This window comes from Bombus fervidus, chromosome 13 (genome assembly GCF_041682495.2).
Source record: "Bombus fervidus isolate BK054 chromosome 13, iyBomFerv1, whole genome shotgun sequence".
Lineage (NCBI taxonomy): Eukaryota > Metazoa > Arthropoda > Insecta > Hymenoptera > Apidae > Bombus > Bombus fervidus.
Genome location: NC_091529.1, coordinates 4346408 through 4363802, shown reverse-complemented (window position 1 = coordinate 4363802; position 17395 = coordinate 4346408). Strand labels below are relative to the sequence as shown.

Below are 17395 nucleotides of genomic sequence, written 5' to 3'. Positions count from 1 at the left end.
ATAATGAATCGGATCGCCGCGGCTACGAGACAGAGAAGGAAAAATCCGATATAACGTTTTGTATCGGGCCAACTGGACGCCTCGCTGGAATAGGTCCGATTATTATTTGCCAATTTTCGCTGCGATAATAACAGAGCGACCGAGAGAATGCTAAATAATATGAGAACTTTCTACAAACGGTTCTCCGCGGCTTTCTATCAGCCACGAACGGAATTGGAAAAATGCTTATGTGGGTCAGCGTCTCCGGCAGCGGATAATGTGTATTTCAGAAACGACCGTCACCACCATAGGCGCCATTCCCGCTTTCGTTTCAGCTTGCTTGGCGCTGAAAAAAACACGCGCACGGCCCCGACCTCGCGCAAATCCGATCGACGACAGCCAAAGCTCATTTACCGACCACGATCGAACAACTTCGATGTGCCCCGCGTTCCACACGCCGTGCACAGATTTTCACCAGAGCCGGATTTTTCGCAGGCAAAACGTGGCCAAGCCGGAGAAAGCTCTCGCGAACCCGACTGCCTGATCACGACTAGAAACACGGAAGAACGAGAACCCGTTGCTGATGTCGGGATCCTCTTTCCAACCTCGATCCGATTCTTATCCAGCGACACGCGTTTCACCTCGCACGAGCACGAGACACGTGAAACGGTACACCTCCGTGTTTCTTCGGTATTCGATGGTGCTTTGCTTTTCTTAGGGACTATGTTGACGGGCAATTGAAATAGTAGAGAGAAATTAAGGTCCCACGATAAAGTTGGGATTTCGAATGGAATTCATCGAGGAATTGGGTCAAATTTCCTACGCTTGCTTTTTCTTTCGAATTCTTTGTTCGACCTCTTATACTGAGAAGTGGATACCATCGCTCGTAAGTGTGTTGTTAGGATTATTTACGACCCGATGGTATTTTTTTATCGATAGGAAATTTCTCAAGTGTGAAGATGGAATGGAAGAGTCATCGTTTAAGTACAAAGATATTTTGGAAACATCGAACGAGCGTGTGAGATAAATTTTTGTCCACATAGTATTTTCTTAATTGCGTTTGTGAGCATACACAATCTCATTTTCCTTTTCTCAACCTCGTTATTTACTGTCTTGTATCTATCTATTCCCTTGAATACTTTCATTAAATTAAAATAATTGAATAAATACAAAAATCCGATAGTTGCGTCAATGCTCAATTACCGCGAGTCTAGTAATTAAGTTGCGGATAATTAAAATGACGTAACATACGCGCGTCGGTAGGAGCAAACATGTTAACAGACCGGTGTCCATTGGTCGACGCCGGTTTATCGTTTTCTTACGAGTAGCGAGTAAACGATGCAGAGCAATGTCGTTTTCCACCGCGCGTGTTTCCCGTTTCTTGTCAAGTGATAGTTCAAACAACCAACGCACTTGCACACGAACATACAACGAGATTAAAATAGGATCAGCGTGGAAGACCAAAAACCTGCTCGATCGTTAATTAGGCGGCAGTGTAATAGGACTATCGATTGGATTTTCATCGCGACGGTTTTCACCGATGACAAAGTGGTTCTTCTTCTCTTTTGTTCGATTAACACGCGGAAAGAAGAAGACGAGTACGAGAAGAAACGATTGACCGCGCTCGGCGAAACAAATTGCATCTTCGGGAGGATTTTTGCTCGCAGGGATTAATGGGAAGTTCGGGTCGCTTTGAAGCGCGGTATTCTCGAACCTCGAAGAGCCAGAAGTCTTCAATTATTAATAAATTGAGGCCAGCCGCGTTCCCGCGCCGTTCCCCGCGACATTTTTCCCTCCGTCAGCGGCATACAAGTGCCCTCGTAAATGTCCACGATGTAAATAAGTCGTCAATCGAGTCTGAAGAGAGGCGAAAGAGCTACGTTCCGCGGGCTTTATTTCTTTAATCAGTTTTCATTTCGAGCAGCGCCGCTCGTTGAAAAAGCCCGATCAACGTTTCTCAAACCACTTTGTCCAATTCTCTTCCCGTGCACGATAAGCGTCCGGATATTTGGCCACGCTTGATCCATAACAGCGGCTATACATCGGAACAGGTGTATTTTTACAAATCGATCAATGCTGCTCAACGTCGATTCTTAAAATTAGTCGAAATATAGCGATGCTCGGTATCGTATCAACTGAAACATCTCGTAACGACGAAGTAAAAAATATTAAAAAAGCTTCTCTCGTTCTATTAATTGGACAGCAGGGAATTATGGTTGGTAACGAAAAGAGAGCTGACTAGAGTCACAGTGGGCCAATTCGTGGCCATTTATCCGACCGATACGATTACATATTAAAAGATATATTTAGATCATGAAATGCTTTATAGTACTTACGTGATCAATGTTAATCTCTCCCTTGTACATGAACTCGACGAGGACTTTGATGTCTGAGAATTTGACGTCCCGCATTATGACAATGGGATCCTTCTCCTCGTACTGAGACAAGATCGTGTCGAAGTACGTGCTGCACGCTGATAGAACTACCTGCGAAAACAAAAGCGAAAGGGCGCGTTAATGAAGGGACTAAACGATCCGTCGAAAGTTTCGACGCTTGCAAATCGACCATTAAAACGAGGCAAACCGGTTACGCGCAGGGAACGTGACCGACAAACGCGTCCTTGACAAATATTCGAGTTCAATGGACAGGAGAATATCAAGAACGAAGAAAATTGAGGACCACAGCGAAAGTTAATTCATAGGTCCGGATAAGGGCACGCGACGCCGCGTCGCTCTTCATTAATTACCCCGAAAATTGGCACGCCGCACGTGAGCTGTTATTCCGCGCGCACACGTACATACGCTGGCATACACAGAGGTACGCAAACGTAACGTACGTAAAAGCACACACATATATGTAGTATATCCTTGTTCGTAAGTACCATGAAAGTATCATAATTATTACGACAGAAAGTGTAATTAACATTAGGAACGACTAGGAAGTTTAATTCGTTTGAGAGATTTAACGCATGTCAGATTTTTCTAACGGCATTTAAACTAAAAATCTGCTGAGATTAATTCGATATAAAATTATATAATTATTATAATTTACTGTATTATTATACATTTGGTAGAAAATAATCGTTTCTTCGATACTCTGGATTAATTGTACCGTTTCGTATGAAAGCGGCAGGTGTTCTGGTATCTACTTATGAATGGGAGTGAACGTAAGGCATACGTGGATACGCATACGTAGGAACGATGACGATGGCAATGAACAGATCACGGAGATGATCGAATTCTTAAGCGGCGCTTCCGAACAGTGCCGATAAAATATGTATTTCCGCTTCGACGACCAAGCCAGCTACTATGCGCAGATCTGTCATGAAAGTCAATGAAGCACTCGACGAACAGGCTACTCTCTCGTTCTCTGACCGCTGTGATTTTTTTCTTAGCGCTAAAGCTTGTTACACACTTGCCTGAACTTAACGCTTTCCACTCAGACCCGTGGAAAGGAAAAGAAAAAAAAAAAAAAAGAGAAAGAAACACGTGTTTCACGCTCAAGTTGCACACGTGCTCATCACGTAATATCTACCATGGTGCGACATATCGTTGTGCATGTAGCTATTATTTATTCTCCGAAGGTTTAAGCCTCTCTGTTTAACATAAAATTAAAATTAAAATCAAAACGTACGATACGAGGCAGGATCTTTCGAGACTGAATTCGATCGTACGGAACAGGACACGTTGGTGTCGATCTCTCCTAATTGAAGTGGAAACGGAGACAGGTGAACCGAGCTGTAGCGAACTGGAGCAATCTTAATAGACGAAACCGAATCGAAAGGGAACCGTGTTAAATTGAATCGAATCGATATCGAAAGCCTTGAGAACTGAAACACGCTTGGATTTAGGTCAGATCGGTTTAGGCACGGAAACACAGCCAAGAAACAGTTTAAGATCGATTGGACGAGTGCGGAGCGGGCTTAAAGCGATTCAAGAACAGCTTCGCACGCCTACGTATTTAGCACCGTTGTGAACAACCGGTATTTCTGTCAATCGTGATTTTATTTGCTGACACGTCGTTTATAAACGACACATCCTCCGTCAGTATCCTGTCTACCGGTTCTATCGTAATTTTCTCGCCTAGCGTCGCTCTTTCCTTTTCTCGTACGTTAATCTGGTTATCGCGAAATATACAAGATATAATCTTGTAAGCGATGTGTCGCTGGAAAAATTTATTTGCCAGTTTCAATTTAAAAGATCGCCATCCAGCTTTTCGCGTAACGAACGCACAACGGAGTGCTTAGTTTAAAAGATATCGATATCGCCATTATGTAGAATATAAATTGTTTTCAATCTGCGGGAAATTTATTACCCTCGCTGCCGTTCATTAACTTGTTTGTTGTCCGAGATTAAACCGGGTATATATCGTTTTCCATTCGACGATGCAAATCAGCCTGGCTTAGCCTAGATTTGTCACGTATCATCGATACTTTCAGACCTGTCAAACGCATTTAGCGCGTTTCATCGCGGATCATCCGCCAGCGCTGGGAAAAATTACTTTCTCCGGCGCTCTCGCAAGAAATCGATGCTTTTTCGATTCTTTCGCAGTTTCAAACGAACGAAACGTGCCTGGATGCAACAAGTCACGCGTTGCAGGAAGAATACATTTCGTTCCGATTATCCTAGTAATTTCCCTCGGACTAGACGCGAAGATTCTTTCGAAATTCTATGTTCGAGAAATCACCACGAGTTACGCGAAAGTTTCCTTAGAATCGGCGGAAAATATTTCGCTCCAAGTTTACATTTGCTTTTTTGTCAATAAAATGTTGCGTTATAAAAGGGGCGTATTAAAATTGTTACAAAGATTAAAATGAATATTTTAAACGAAAGGAATTATTTCCAATCTGTTCTTTACTCGATCACGAGTTCTAATTGTCAACCGAACGGGACACGAGCGTACGTACGATTTTCCCTTCGAATTTGCATTTTATTTCACGAAACGTAAACCCACCGTAAATCGTGTCCCCCTATGTTCTTTTTTTTTTTACTGCTTCCTTTTTTTTCGTTCGTCTCTTTTCGTTTTCTCTTTGTCGCTCGAGCATGGTTTCTATCGACTCCCGTATACCAGAGCGTTCGCGTAATTCCTTGAAAATTATTCTGCGAAATAACAATAGAATTTTACATGCAAGTAAAAAGAGGCAACTGAATACGTATTAATTCGTACCACGGTGTATTGTTGCATCGCAAAGCCCCCGTTTCGTTTTGGTTGCGAATTATTTATTCCTTAACCCTTTAACCGGGGCTATACAGGTACGAGGCAGAGACACAGAGAGAGAGAGAGAAAGAGAGAGAGAATTATCATGAATTTGTTTCCCCTTTCCCTTTTCTTCATTTTTTTGTTGTTTGTTTTTCCGTTTTTGTTCGCGGAAACAAATGTTTCCCAGCTATGAGTCGCATTATGGTTAGAGCGACGTGTATTATCGAAAACGTTGTCTGACAATTCCGCGTATCAAATCGTCCGATTTTTCACAACGTGCCCGGAACAATTCAACCAATTGCAAACGTCGAATTTGATTGCCGGTTACAGAAAGAACGTCGGATATTGCGCTTTTCCCTGGAAATAATTGCTCAGTTAAAGCGTTAATCGTTTCATACATCAAACAATTTTCCGTCAAAAGGAACCTCGAATATCCTGGCTCGCTCTTTGAAAATTGTCATTGCAACATTGATCACTCCACACGCGCAAATCGTTTTTAATCATAACGAGCATCAAATATCCTATTATTCTCGGGGGGGAAAAAAGGCATTTTGCGCTGGTATGTATCGAAATGAAAAGCGGTACCAAAAATATCTACGTTCCATGCTCGCGTTCGTAAACAATTAATTACTTCGTACCAAAGGATGTAGAAATCTGGTCTCCCTTGCACCATCGTTTGCCGACTAATATCGGTGAATTTACAAATTACACACTGTCTTTCACAATCCCGTAGTCTTTTGCGCGAAGTAAAATAATCAGATAACTTGAAGATTTCAGGGGAAGAATTTTTCGTTTTTTAATGCTTCTTATTTAGCTTACTTTCCTGTTTGTTTGTTTGTTTGTTTGTTTGTTTGTCTGTTCTTAGTGAAATTTGATAAGCGAAATTTCACCCATTTTGTCGACCAGTTAGAAAGCTGAAATTTCGAACACGCTCTCATTTCCAATGACAATACAACATAATTTTAAAAAATTGACAACTTTTTTTTAATAGTTTTTATTTAACTTACTTTTCATGTTCATTTTTAATGCTAACACGATATACGATATAATACTTTTCGGTTTGTTTGTTTGTTTGTCTGTCTGAGTGAAATTTCACTCACCTCGCGAACAGCTAGAAAGCTTAACTTTGGAAACATGTTCATTTTTAACTATAATACGATATAATTTAAAAAAAACTGACAAGTTTTTTTCGCCTACTTCTCGTACGTTTGTTTGTTTGTCGGTCTGTCTGGGTGGAATTTTGTAAGCGAAATTTCACTCACTTGCCGAACAGCTAGAAAGCTAGAAATTTGAAAGATTAGAAAGCAAAGAATAAAATGCGCAAATTTAAAAAATTACAAAAGATTGGTCTTTATTTCGAGACGTGCTAGAAAGAAGAAAATAATTTTCTTAATCAGGTATCGTTGAATAAGTAATCGACCGTAATGATAATATACTGGGAAACCTGTATCATGTTGAACGCTCGCGGTAATCTTACACCAGGATTTCGCTCAATTGTTCAACTCGTACTATTAAAAATACAAACCTGGCGTGCTCGTGTTGGTTCAGCTCCAAAGTTTTCAGAATTTTTACGCTTTCATAGACTCTCTATTTGATTAGATAAAAATCGCGATTTCAGTCAAATATTCTTTCCACTTCGTAATCGTTAGGGAATTGTCATCGTTGCTATCGTTTAGAAATTCCTTTATCCGAAAAGCTCATCCAAGAGAACGAAAGAGAGAGCCAATTTATCGATGCTGGTACCTAACGCATAATTTCTGACTCGCAAAATTTTGTCGATGGTTACATTAACATCGATGCCACCTAAAAAAAGGTTCTGGTAATAATTCTATAAAAGACACTGTGTGTCACATGGCATCGATAGTATTATCGACCGTTTAATAAAATTTCCGAACATTTGCTGGAAGAAGGACGTGGTGCGACGCGAACTGGTAGCAGGATCAAAGTATCGTGGAAAGGCCGGAGAAGCCGCGAAACATCTGGAAGCAGCTGCGTTTCTCGATTCGTCTGGCGCGCGGCGAGCGTATCGCGATCGCGGAAGAATAGTTTCCCATGGAAGAAGCCGAGGAACTCTCAGGTACGAAAGAGTGTCTGGCTCTCGGCCCCGCCCAGTCAATAGCCTGAATATTTAATGTTAGAAGTTCCGTATTGATTTTCGCGATTTTTACGTCTCCGCAAATAAGGCCGTAAAAGACCTTACGCCGCCGTGTCTGTTTCTTAGTGTACGTACGTATACAGTTTCCTTGCAAACGCACACGTGTACACAAACGTGTACATAGGCACAAACCTATACACAAACATTCACACGCACGTATAAACGCATATACACGAGCGCGAAACAGATCAAGTGGGGAGGGGGGAGAGAAAGACCAAGAGAGAACGAGAGAGAGAGAGAAGAGAGAGAGAGAGAGAGACGCGCGTTACTTTTCAGTGCCAGCTATATAACGCTTTTTATTATGCCGAGCCGCTTTTATGGGGAAATACTGCGATGAAAAAAGAGGAAGACGTCGAGACGCGCGGGGGAGGAAGGAAAGGGCAGAAGAAGAAAGAAATTGCACTGCCCGGGTTTCATATCGAGTCATTACGATCCCCGGGCACTTTCACCCCCCTCCCCCTCTGCCGCCACGTCCCGACGTCGAACCCGCGCCTACCCACCCCACGCACCCACCCATCCCAGTTGCAGACCCCTCCTTACCCACCCCTCCTCATACCACCTCATCCCTCTTCGCCCTTCCTCGTTTCCGCCGCCCACGACGTCTTCTCTGACATTAAACTTTTTATCGTGCATAACGGGGTGCTTCGTCTTTCGCCCGGGAATATAAAAAAAAATAGCAATAAAAAATAAAAGAAAGAAAGAGAAAAGGAAGGAGAAAGGAGGATGGGTGGCCCGGAGAAAGGAAGGAGGAGGAGGAGGACGAGGAGGAGGAAGAGGAGGACGAGGAGGATGGGGTAGGAGGATGAGGGGTGGGTAGGAAAGAGGAGGACGAAAGGAGGATATAAATGGACGGGGCCGATGGTGAGCGACCCCTTCCTCGGAGACGGGGGTGCGCCGCGTCGAATTTGTCGATTCGCCGGTTTTCTCTCCCCGGCGTAAAAGCTTGGCAGACGCAATCGATTGTACCTACGTGTGCACACCCCCGTGGGGCTGACGCGGACCCGACCGAGGGGGGTGGTGGCAAAGAAGCACGGAATGATAGCCGACGTATCGTTGTTGATGTTAACGCTGCCTTACGGTTATTTATTGATATGCGCGGCCTCGTTGCCTCGCTGCAATAACGCCACGTCGCGTCGGCACAGGCCACGAGACGCGACTGTCTCTCACGATCGTTGCGAATTTTTCACCCCTTTAGTCGTTTTGCCTTTGCCATTCGCCGTCTCGACCAGCCAACCTTCGCACACGCTCTTTCGGCGTTCTCGTCTCGCCTGGAAATTGCCACGGTCTTTCGAGAAAGAACACGAGGCTTTCGTTCGAAGAGACGGTAGTCAGCTTTTTTTCTACCCGCCGAACCTTTGGAGACTTTAACGCCTCCTTCGAAACAGAGAACAAACGCTGCCATTTTTACGAAAAGTAAAAAACATATCTCACACGCGGAGTAGACTTTTGCTTAACTGGCCTTTACGGCACTGAACCTCTCTGGTCGAACAATCGAAAATATATACCAACTATTGTTTAGCGGTTGACGGATCAACAAACACGCGATAACGGACCGTGTCGATGATTTTTCTGCTGGTCGATCGTTCTGCTCTTGACGAAAATGTGATCGGTTTAAAGCAGCACCGGATAACCGACAATGTACACAGTCTAGCGAATTTCAGTGGCAACGCGAAATAATCGAAACGCGTGTCGAAAGAGCACCAAAACCTGTTAAAGTAATATTTAGAAAGCGAAGGTTCGCTTTTGCGACTCGTTCATTGTCATTACCAATGCAGGAAAAATAATAAATGCGAACGCTGCTTCACCGTGTAATCCATATTATTCCCGTTTAACGTCTGAGAAAGCGTAACCGGGACGTTTTCTACTTTTGACGTACACGTCGGAAGCACGTGGCAAACGAGTCGATGATTCTCCAACGAGTAATTCTATCGGTTAAATATCCTGCTCGATGTTTCGGCTAAAATATTTAAATACCATGGAACAAAGGTGGACAAAGAGCCAGAGAAAGTTAGTCGATGTGTTTGCGTTTGGAGGGTTGGATCGTCGAAGGAGGGTAGAGCGGATGGTTGAAGAAGAAGACATAGTTTTTGATCGAGCGACGAAATATGACGCACGGTTTGTGGCTGTCGTCCGACGCAAGGGGCATTCGCTCGCTACGAAGTTCATTAGAAAAACGAGATTACCGGCCTCTGCCTGTAGTTACGTAATTCGATCGATAGTTCAGGCGTTTCCCGTTTCTGGCGACCGACGAGGAGAAGCAAAAGGGGAGAGACACTGGAACAGACAGCGCAGGAGGAAAACGAAACAGAAGGGTAAAAAGGAATTTGCGGGCGCGACGGAGGTAGGTGCGCCCTTGAAGAAGGGACTCGCAGCCAAAAAATCGAATCTGCGTCTTCGAAACGCGTGCACGACGCGACGTTTCGTTTCGTAATATCGAGCAGCGGAAGGAGAGTGTAAGAAAAGAGAGAGAAAGAGAGAAGAAAAAATACTAACAAGCTGTTGGAAGAAATCGGAGCAACGAAATTAAATCCGATTTCGCCAAGGACTTTTTTCGTGCATCTCCTCTGCACACTTTTCTTTTTTTCCACTTTTCCAAACTAATCTCGCGTTTCGTTAAAACCATTGCACGAAAGAGGTTAATGAGCCTGTAACTGAACGTTTCGAAGTTAAAAGGACTTTTATAAAACAAGGCAAACGGTCTAGACAAGCTTCCTGAGTTGCTGTCGAATTTTCTGCGAGAAGGAAAGAGCAATCAGAGTCCACGACACATTACATTCTTATCGACCAACGATTACACAATGCAAATAAAAAAATCTATCCCGGTATCTAATTTCTCTATCAATCTGTTCCTGCGAGGGAATTTCCAGTAAGTTTGTTACGACGTAGCGGGTAATTTAGATTATTGGTCACATCGGGACGGAAAGATATGACGAAATGTAATTAGCACAAACCGACGTCTCTAACGATCGAGGAATCGATACAACGTAAAAGTCTAGCGAAGAAAGAAAAAGGAGAGGAAAAAGAAGACGAAGATGGGTCTGAAAGGGCGAGAGCCTTGGATCGAATCGAAGTTCCCGTTGTGACGCTGAAAGTGATCGTGGAGCGAGGTCGACGACACTCGCGAGGCAGCCGGTTGTCGTTTATATTAGCGAGAGACCATCCAAACAGATTCTCTTCGCACACACAAAAAAAAAAAAAAAAAAAGAGGAAAAAGAAACGTCTTACGTAATTCCATAAATAACGCATACGCACGATTTGCATGTGGCCGACTATATATCTCCCAAGTTCATCGTATTCCATCGATGAATGGAGAGCCGAAATCAGTAAAAACCAACACGTTCGCCTCGCGAGTGCTCCAACGTTTCTGCTTTCGACTTTAGAAGCTCGTAGGCGTTGCGCAATTTCGTTGGATTTGGTATCAATCGTTCGAGTTCTTTTTCATCCAGTCGAATGCAACTATATGGGATCGTTAACAAACTGGCTCGTTGCGTGAAATTACGTAACCGTTCTCCAGCAACAAAATCGAAGCGAAACACGCGAGGCGTGCGAACTGGTCGAATGGTAGCAAAGTATTAGCAATTTGTACGACCTACTCAGTCTACCGCGTTCCAAAGAACGTTATTAGATTATCGGCGAACACGGCACGGCCATCTCTATGTAGCGTTACAAGTTCGCCTGGTCGCAGCTGTAACGCGGGACCAACTGGTGGCATAACGCGTTCTAGGTCGAGGGAAGGATCGTAACCGACGAGTGAACGAATTCTGAGAAAGCGGCCGACCGTGAAGGCCAGGGCCGTGACAAAGCGAACGGTAAAAATTTCGAATTTTCACCTTGGTCCTGCTTCCGTCGAGCGACGCGGAATATACACAGGCGCACGCGAGCTAGACGCTGTCTCTGTGATATGATATCACAGGAGGAAAGGGAAAGGCCGCGGCTGCTGCGAGAGAAGGGAGGAATAGGGAGGATAGCGGAGGGTCACGACGACAAAAGGGACAATGCTGCGGATAGAGACAGAGAGAAAGGAGGATGGAGTAGCGGAGGCGAATGAAGGCAAAGTGAAAAAGAGATAATGAGAAACAGCGTGCTAGAGTAAAAGGACGGGGGCAGAGAGGAGTAGAAATAGTGCTGCAGCGAGGGGGAGAAAAAGAGGCAAAGTCAAAGAGCGAACGTGGGAAGGGTAGGAAGAGGAAAGAAAGAAAAAAAAATAGAAAAGAGGGGCCAGCGAAAAATGATAAAAAAGTCAGGAGGAGAGAAAGGATAGGGCGAAGGAAGATTGAAGCGGAAGGGGGAACGGCAGAATTGACGGCGAGGGAGAGAAGGAAAAAATGGAAAAGGAGAGGTGCAATGGGAAAGGGTGCGAGGAAGAAAGGAAGAGCGAGGGAGTCGAAGGGAAGAAAAAGAGGGAACCGGAATCGAGAAGGAGAGAAGACAAACGCAATTGTCCGAGGTGAGTGTGTGTACGCTCCGAATGTACATCCCAGTTCAGAAGTATTAGGATACTTATCAAGACCTAAGTAAACTCGAAAAATTATTAGGTAATTTTCAAAACGTCCGAGAATTCGTTATTTCGTTCTTAACGTTAGATCGGAAAGGTCTGGTATGTCTGATGTTGGAGTAATAAAATTTGATGCAACAAATCGAACTTTTTTCTCGTCCGTGTACCGCGTCTTTCGATCGCCACTCTTTTTACCGAGGTAGTTTCAATCTCCGAATTCGGACTATTTTGCACTACGTTACACGTTTTGTCGAACATATTACAATTACAATTGGAACACGTTATTGTCTTAAACTATTAGCTCGGAATTTTTAAGAAACGAATAAGTAAAATTAAACGCTATAATATAGTAGTAGGTTTGTACGTAATACAGTTTCCGCGATTGTTTGATTAATTCGGACCTCCTCGTAGTTTCGGGCTATGTTTTTCATAAAGCGTTAGTCGGACGTGGATGCTTTATGGTCTAACGCGTCGAACGAGATAGCGATTGCTAACGGTTCGGTTAATTTCCTAACGATTTTTCGAGTTTACTCAACTTTTCATGCATGTGCCAATACTTATGAACGGGAGTGTACGTACGCGTCTCCACTTGCTCACGCCGTATGTATATGGGGCTTGCGTGTCTCCACGATCGCAGTGGCGTAAGGAACACGCCGATCTCTACAAAGTAGAACGTAGTCACGCGCTGATTTTCTAATAACCCAGCGAGATTTCATTGATTTGTAATCGTCACGCTCCAACGACTTAACAACCGAGGAAACGTAAGCGCGACGTTGTCCGACAGATCGAGAGGAACAAATCGCACACGTGTGTGAACAACGTGCGATTTATTCGAGCGATTTCGAAAGTTTTTGGAAAATTCGAGCAATGCGAAGGCCGATCTCGCCCGGCACATTGCTCGATTCCTTTGACTGGTTACACGTTTGCCTCTCTCTTCCATGGAAAAACCAACGAGACAACGTTCCACACCCGATCCTAAGCGCCTTTCCAACGTTTCACGTAGTACTACGTGTTCCTTGCTCGACTTTGATAGCCAATCGCGCGAAAGATAAGGCGAAACCACGCCTTCTATAGCGAAATGTTCCTGGGATATACGATTAAACGTCAATGCGGACAGAGTGCCACGTTTCGACGATTAATATAATACAGCGCGATTGACTTCTTCAACTTTCGTTATTAGGCTTAACGACACCACCCTCCGCATGATGAACAATGCTTTCTTCCAGATCGCTGAGATGAGTTTTATCGACGCATCTCTACCATTAGTATCTCGAATCAAGCTCTTTTTACCGCTTTGTCGTGCCACTTTGCAAATCGAGTTACCTCGTTATAACGCGATCTACCGACTATTCCGTTACGCCAACTTTACACCACAATCAAGAACAATCGCTATTTTTGACAAATGTAAAATTTTACTGCTACGACCATCTGCGTGCCTAGTACTCGGATGACACCTGATTTAATGGATTTGCGGTACCAGGAACTTTTAAATTCCTCGCAGCACTTTCCATAGCTCGATAGGCGAGATCCTGTGACAAACCTCGGAGTTTCCAAACGGTCGTACGAAGACCGATCGAAAGATCCCCACGACATAACTCGTAACCTCTCGAATTCCACTGGGGTGTTACATTCCGACACCTCCACGCATATCCCCGCATAGCACTGGCTTTCGGTTCTCCTCTGAAAGGCGCAACGGAAAGAAGGATACGAGGTACGTTTCTGTCTCGAAATAAACAACTTGCCGACAGAGTGTGAAATCCAAGAACGAGTAAGAGGTCCGCGAAAGCGAAAAGTCATAAATTTTTCTGCTCGAACGAACAGTGACATCGTTTAATAAAAGACGCATAGAATACGCGTAATGCTTTCTCGCTCTGGTATTAGCGATTCTGACGTGTCGTGTGCTGCTCGGCCGATCACTTTATAATTTGCCGCTATCTCCAGCCTGTCGCCCGTTCTCCGTGTTCTTTCTTGTCCCGTTCGAGAACAAAGTCAAGCCGAACAGTATACGCGTCTCGCAATAGGCCGGCACCGAGCGCGTCGCCTATCTAAAGGCAAAACTATATTATCGATATTAATAGTAATATTAATAACAATAAAAGTATATTATAGCGTTAACAATGGTGAAACGGTGCGCTTTAGTCGCAGAACCGCGGTCATACCTCAGAGCAGACAAGTTAAATCGCCATCTATCTGTAAATCGCTTCACACGTCGCGAAACCGTTTAAGTATCGTGACAATACAGCTGTCTGTGCGCGTGTACACGCACGCTACTTTTGTGCGTAAATACATTCAAAAATCGCAATCAATCAATCGTAATCAATCTATCTCCTCCAATCACACGCGACGAGAGCTAACATGATTGGTTACACCCCTTGACCGAACGTGAACCTTTCGCCCGACACTATATACACATATACTTGTAATTCGAGATCGCTACGACGAACGTCGTTTGTTGTTTGGAACACGTAAGCCAAAGTTCCCCAGAATTTCTATACGGCTATATGTCGATCGAACTTTCGTACGGACGATCGATAAGATTGCACATACGCGAATCATCGTTCTTTATTCTTGGTGTATCAAAGGCAAGAGCGTTTTCTACCGTTGGTAATGATATCAATTTTACCGATACTTGAAATTCCTACGCCACTACGCGGTAATTTTCGTATGGAAATAACGAACAGAAATAATATTTCTGAATATTCGTTGAAAGATTAGAGGAAATACCGTGAAAAATATTTCAACGCTCTATCAGAGGCGGGAAATTCGAACATAGGTGATTCTGTTCATTACGCAATTAACACTCGTTGAAACCCATCTGCTTTCGTAAATACCCTCGGTCGAACGAGTTTACCGGATCAACTTCATAAATCGAAGTACAGAAAGGAAGAAGTACATTTATAAGAATAACTCGTCTCTTTCTTAAGATAACGAACACTGATTTCGCAATAATCGTGTCTAGTGATAACACGTAGTAAAGTAAAGGAGTATGCAAGAAGATGAAAAAGCTGCATGAAAGGTAAGGTTGATCGAGTTAACTGCTGAGAAGGCTCGAATGACGTTAACATCCGACGTTTATTCAAATAAGTTGGACGAACGATCGATTAGGATATTTACGCGGTAAACAACCGCGTGAGTGCATAAATTTTTATAAAATACAGTTATCCGTGGGAACGGTGCTCGGATCGCGTGCGAGCTGAAATTGCAAGTTTCGTCGAGGCGTGGAGTAGATCGGTGGATCCCGAAGGGCCTGCGAATAGGTGGCGCGATTCTTCGTCATCGCGAAGCTTGGTCTGCGAATTGCTACGTTGAAACGTGGCTCGCGAGACGTCGAGACAGCTGCGACAATGTAGATGTACGCCAATAGGGGCCGAGGGAAACGAGCAAGAGCGAGATCTAATGAAAAATATTAAACTCCGAGACACGAGTAAAACAAATTAATCTTCTACGCCACTGCTGATGGTAGGAGAGAGAAGGAGAATCGGTTGTGTGTGTGTGTGTGTTTCGAGGGAAGAGAAGCGTGACTCAGTGTGAACGCAGACGACAAAAGAGAGAGAGAGAGAGAGAGAGGGGGGGGGAGGAAGGATGGAGAAAAAAGTACTTACGCCTGTACGAAAATATCGATTATATTTTTTTACGAGTTCACTCGCTTCGGCGGGTGTTAATTTCGTGAAACGACCTTTTCCTTCGCCACGCGTCGCTCGTAAAATCCCATTAACACGTGCGAGAGCACTCGTCCTCTCTGTCTCTCTCTTCTCTCTCTCTCTCTCTGTTTGGTACTCGTGCTTTCGCTATCCTCTTTCTTCGTCCGTCCGGTTGTCCCGACGCGCACCGGGAGAAAATTCAAGCGCGCGTTTCCCACCCGGGCTTTTGAAGAATCACCAACGCGCCGATTTTCCCCGGGGTGTCGGTGAGACCGGCTGCGTTTTCACTACTTTCTTCTTTTTCCTTTTTTTCACACCGGTGTCACCGAATTTCGACCTCCTTTTTCTCTTCGTTTCATTGCCGGCAACGCGTCGTTTAATGAACGCTTTGTTTACCTGCTCGTCGGTGTTAATCGAGTCTTTGTCGAGCGCGTGCTCCAAGAACGAATCTCTCGTCGAACAAATCTTTTCTATTTATGTTTGCACGAGTGGGTGGATCGTGTGTGCTCTGACCGGAGAAGCACGATCTTTATTCCGTGGCATTAATTAACGTGTTCATTGCGTACGATGCGAATCCAAGTTGCCGTGTGGCTTTAACTTACGTACAACCCCGTTCCCATGAGTATTCGTTTGCTTGGCACGATTTAAATAAACTTACAGAATCATCAGGAAATTATCGAAACGTTGGAGAATTATCGTCTCGCTGGAAACGTTAAACCGGCTAAAGAACGCATACACATACGTGGAACATCGTAATGATTACACTGTAGATACTTGTGCATTTATGTAAAACTATAAATTTATGGAAAACCGTACAGTATAAAATGTAGAAATATATAAAAGTACAGAAAATATCCACGATAAAGTATTCGTAATTTAGCGCTAGTTTTTAATTTTTAATAAATGAAACGAATCTCCATCTAAGTTTTGTTCCTTCAGTTGCGCTCATAAAAACATAAATTTCCATAAAAATCCGCAGTCTGGTGATAACAATCTCCATTTGCTATAAAGAAACATCTATACATCTATCGCCTCTTTCCATTACTATTACGTACCGTTGCAGATATCAAACGATATTACGATGCAACAAGCGATTGATTATTAGTGGCGATCGTTTTCATATCGCGATATCTCGCAGCAAATCGCATATGTAGATGATTTTCGGGCGAGCGTCGCGGCTACGCTCGACTGTTGGCTCACGGAATAAAGGCGTACTATTATTTATACAGTTAGGAAGCGGCGCGTCGTGTTTTTTAGAACACAGGATGTCCGGGTTTAACGACCCTGGCACCTGGCAACCCTTCTGGCACGGCATATAATTACCCGCGAGGCACACGGTGTTGTAATGTGCATCTCCTGTTGGCGGGATAGAACCTGAGAACACGCGTGGATATCATCGTCACGGTCGCAGACCGCGAGGAATCTCACTGTCGTTTTCTTTGCGTTTCCGCGCCCGCTTTGATCGATAGACCGACCCCGATTGTCGGTTCACATAGTGACCAACGATCGAAAAATAGCGGCAACGATCGAACCGAACAACCGCCAGTTGACTAGGTTCCCAGACGATTCGTAGTTAAAGTGGCGCGATCCTTTACCTTTTCCCAGAGATCTTTGGACGACGACTTGCAACGACTTGGGACTCGTCCAACCTTGGGATTCGTTTCGCGAAATTGATTTCCATCGAGCTCGAAACGTCGAACGAAAGTGAAGGTCGGTCGATCGAAATGTTAGATTTTGAACGTCACACCCTGACTGGAATACGCGAAAGATCGGAATATACTTAGGTTTCGTGACGAGTCGGGAAATTCAGTGAACGGTGAATTTCGCATAAATGAAAAATGAATTTAACCTAGAAACTATTCGGTATCTAGTACGGAGTATACATAGAATCTGGTCTATAGGTGAAAACTGCTTTTGAAAAAATAG

At 44.0% G+C, this 17395-nt stretch overlaps 1 protein-coding gene across 7 annotated transcripts in view; it reads right to left on the bottom strand.

Annotated features, from left to right (window-relative positions):
• LOC139993603 (uncharacterized) overlaps window positions 1–17395 on the bottom strand; it is an 80726-nt gene that overhangs the window by 10070 nt on the left and 53261 nt on the right. For all 7 annotated transcript variants that reach the window (XM_072015503.1, XM_072015510.1, XM_072015505.1 and 4 more), the window contains exon 4: window positions 2316–2465. In XM_072015503.1, coding sequence (XP_071871604.1) covers window positions 2316–2465 — 150 coding nt within the window. The remainder of the gene's footprint in view (window positions 1–2315; window positions 2466–17395) is intronic.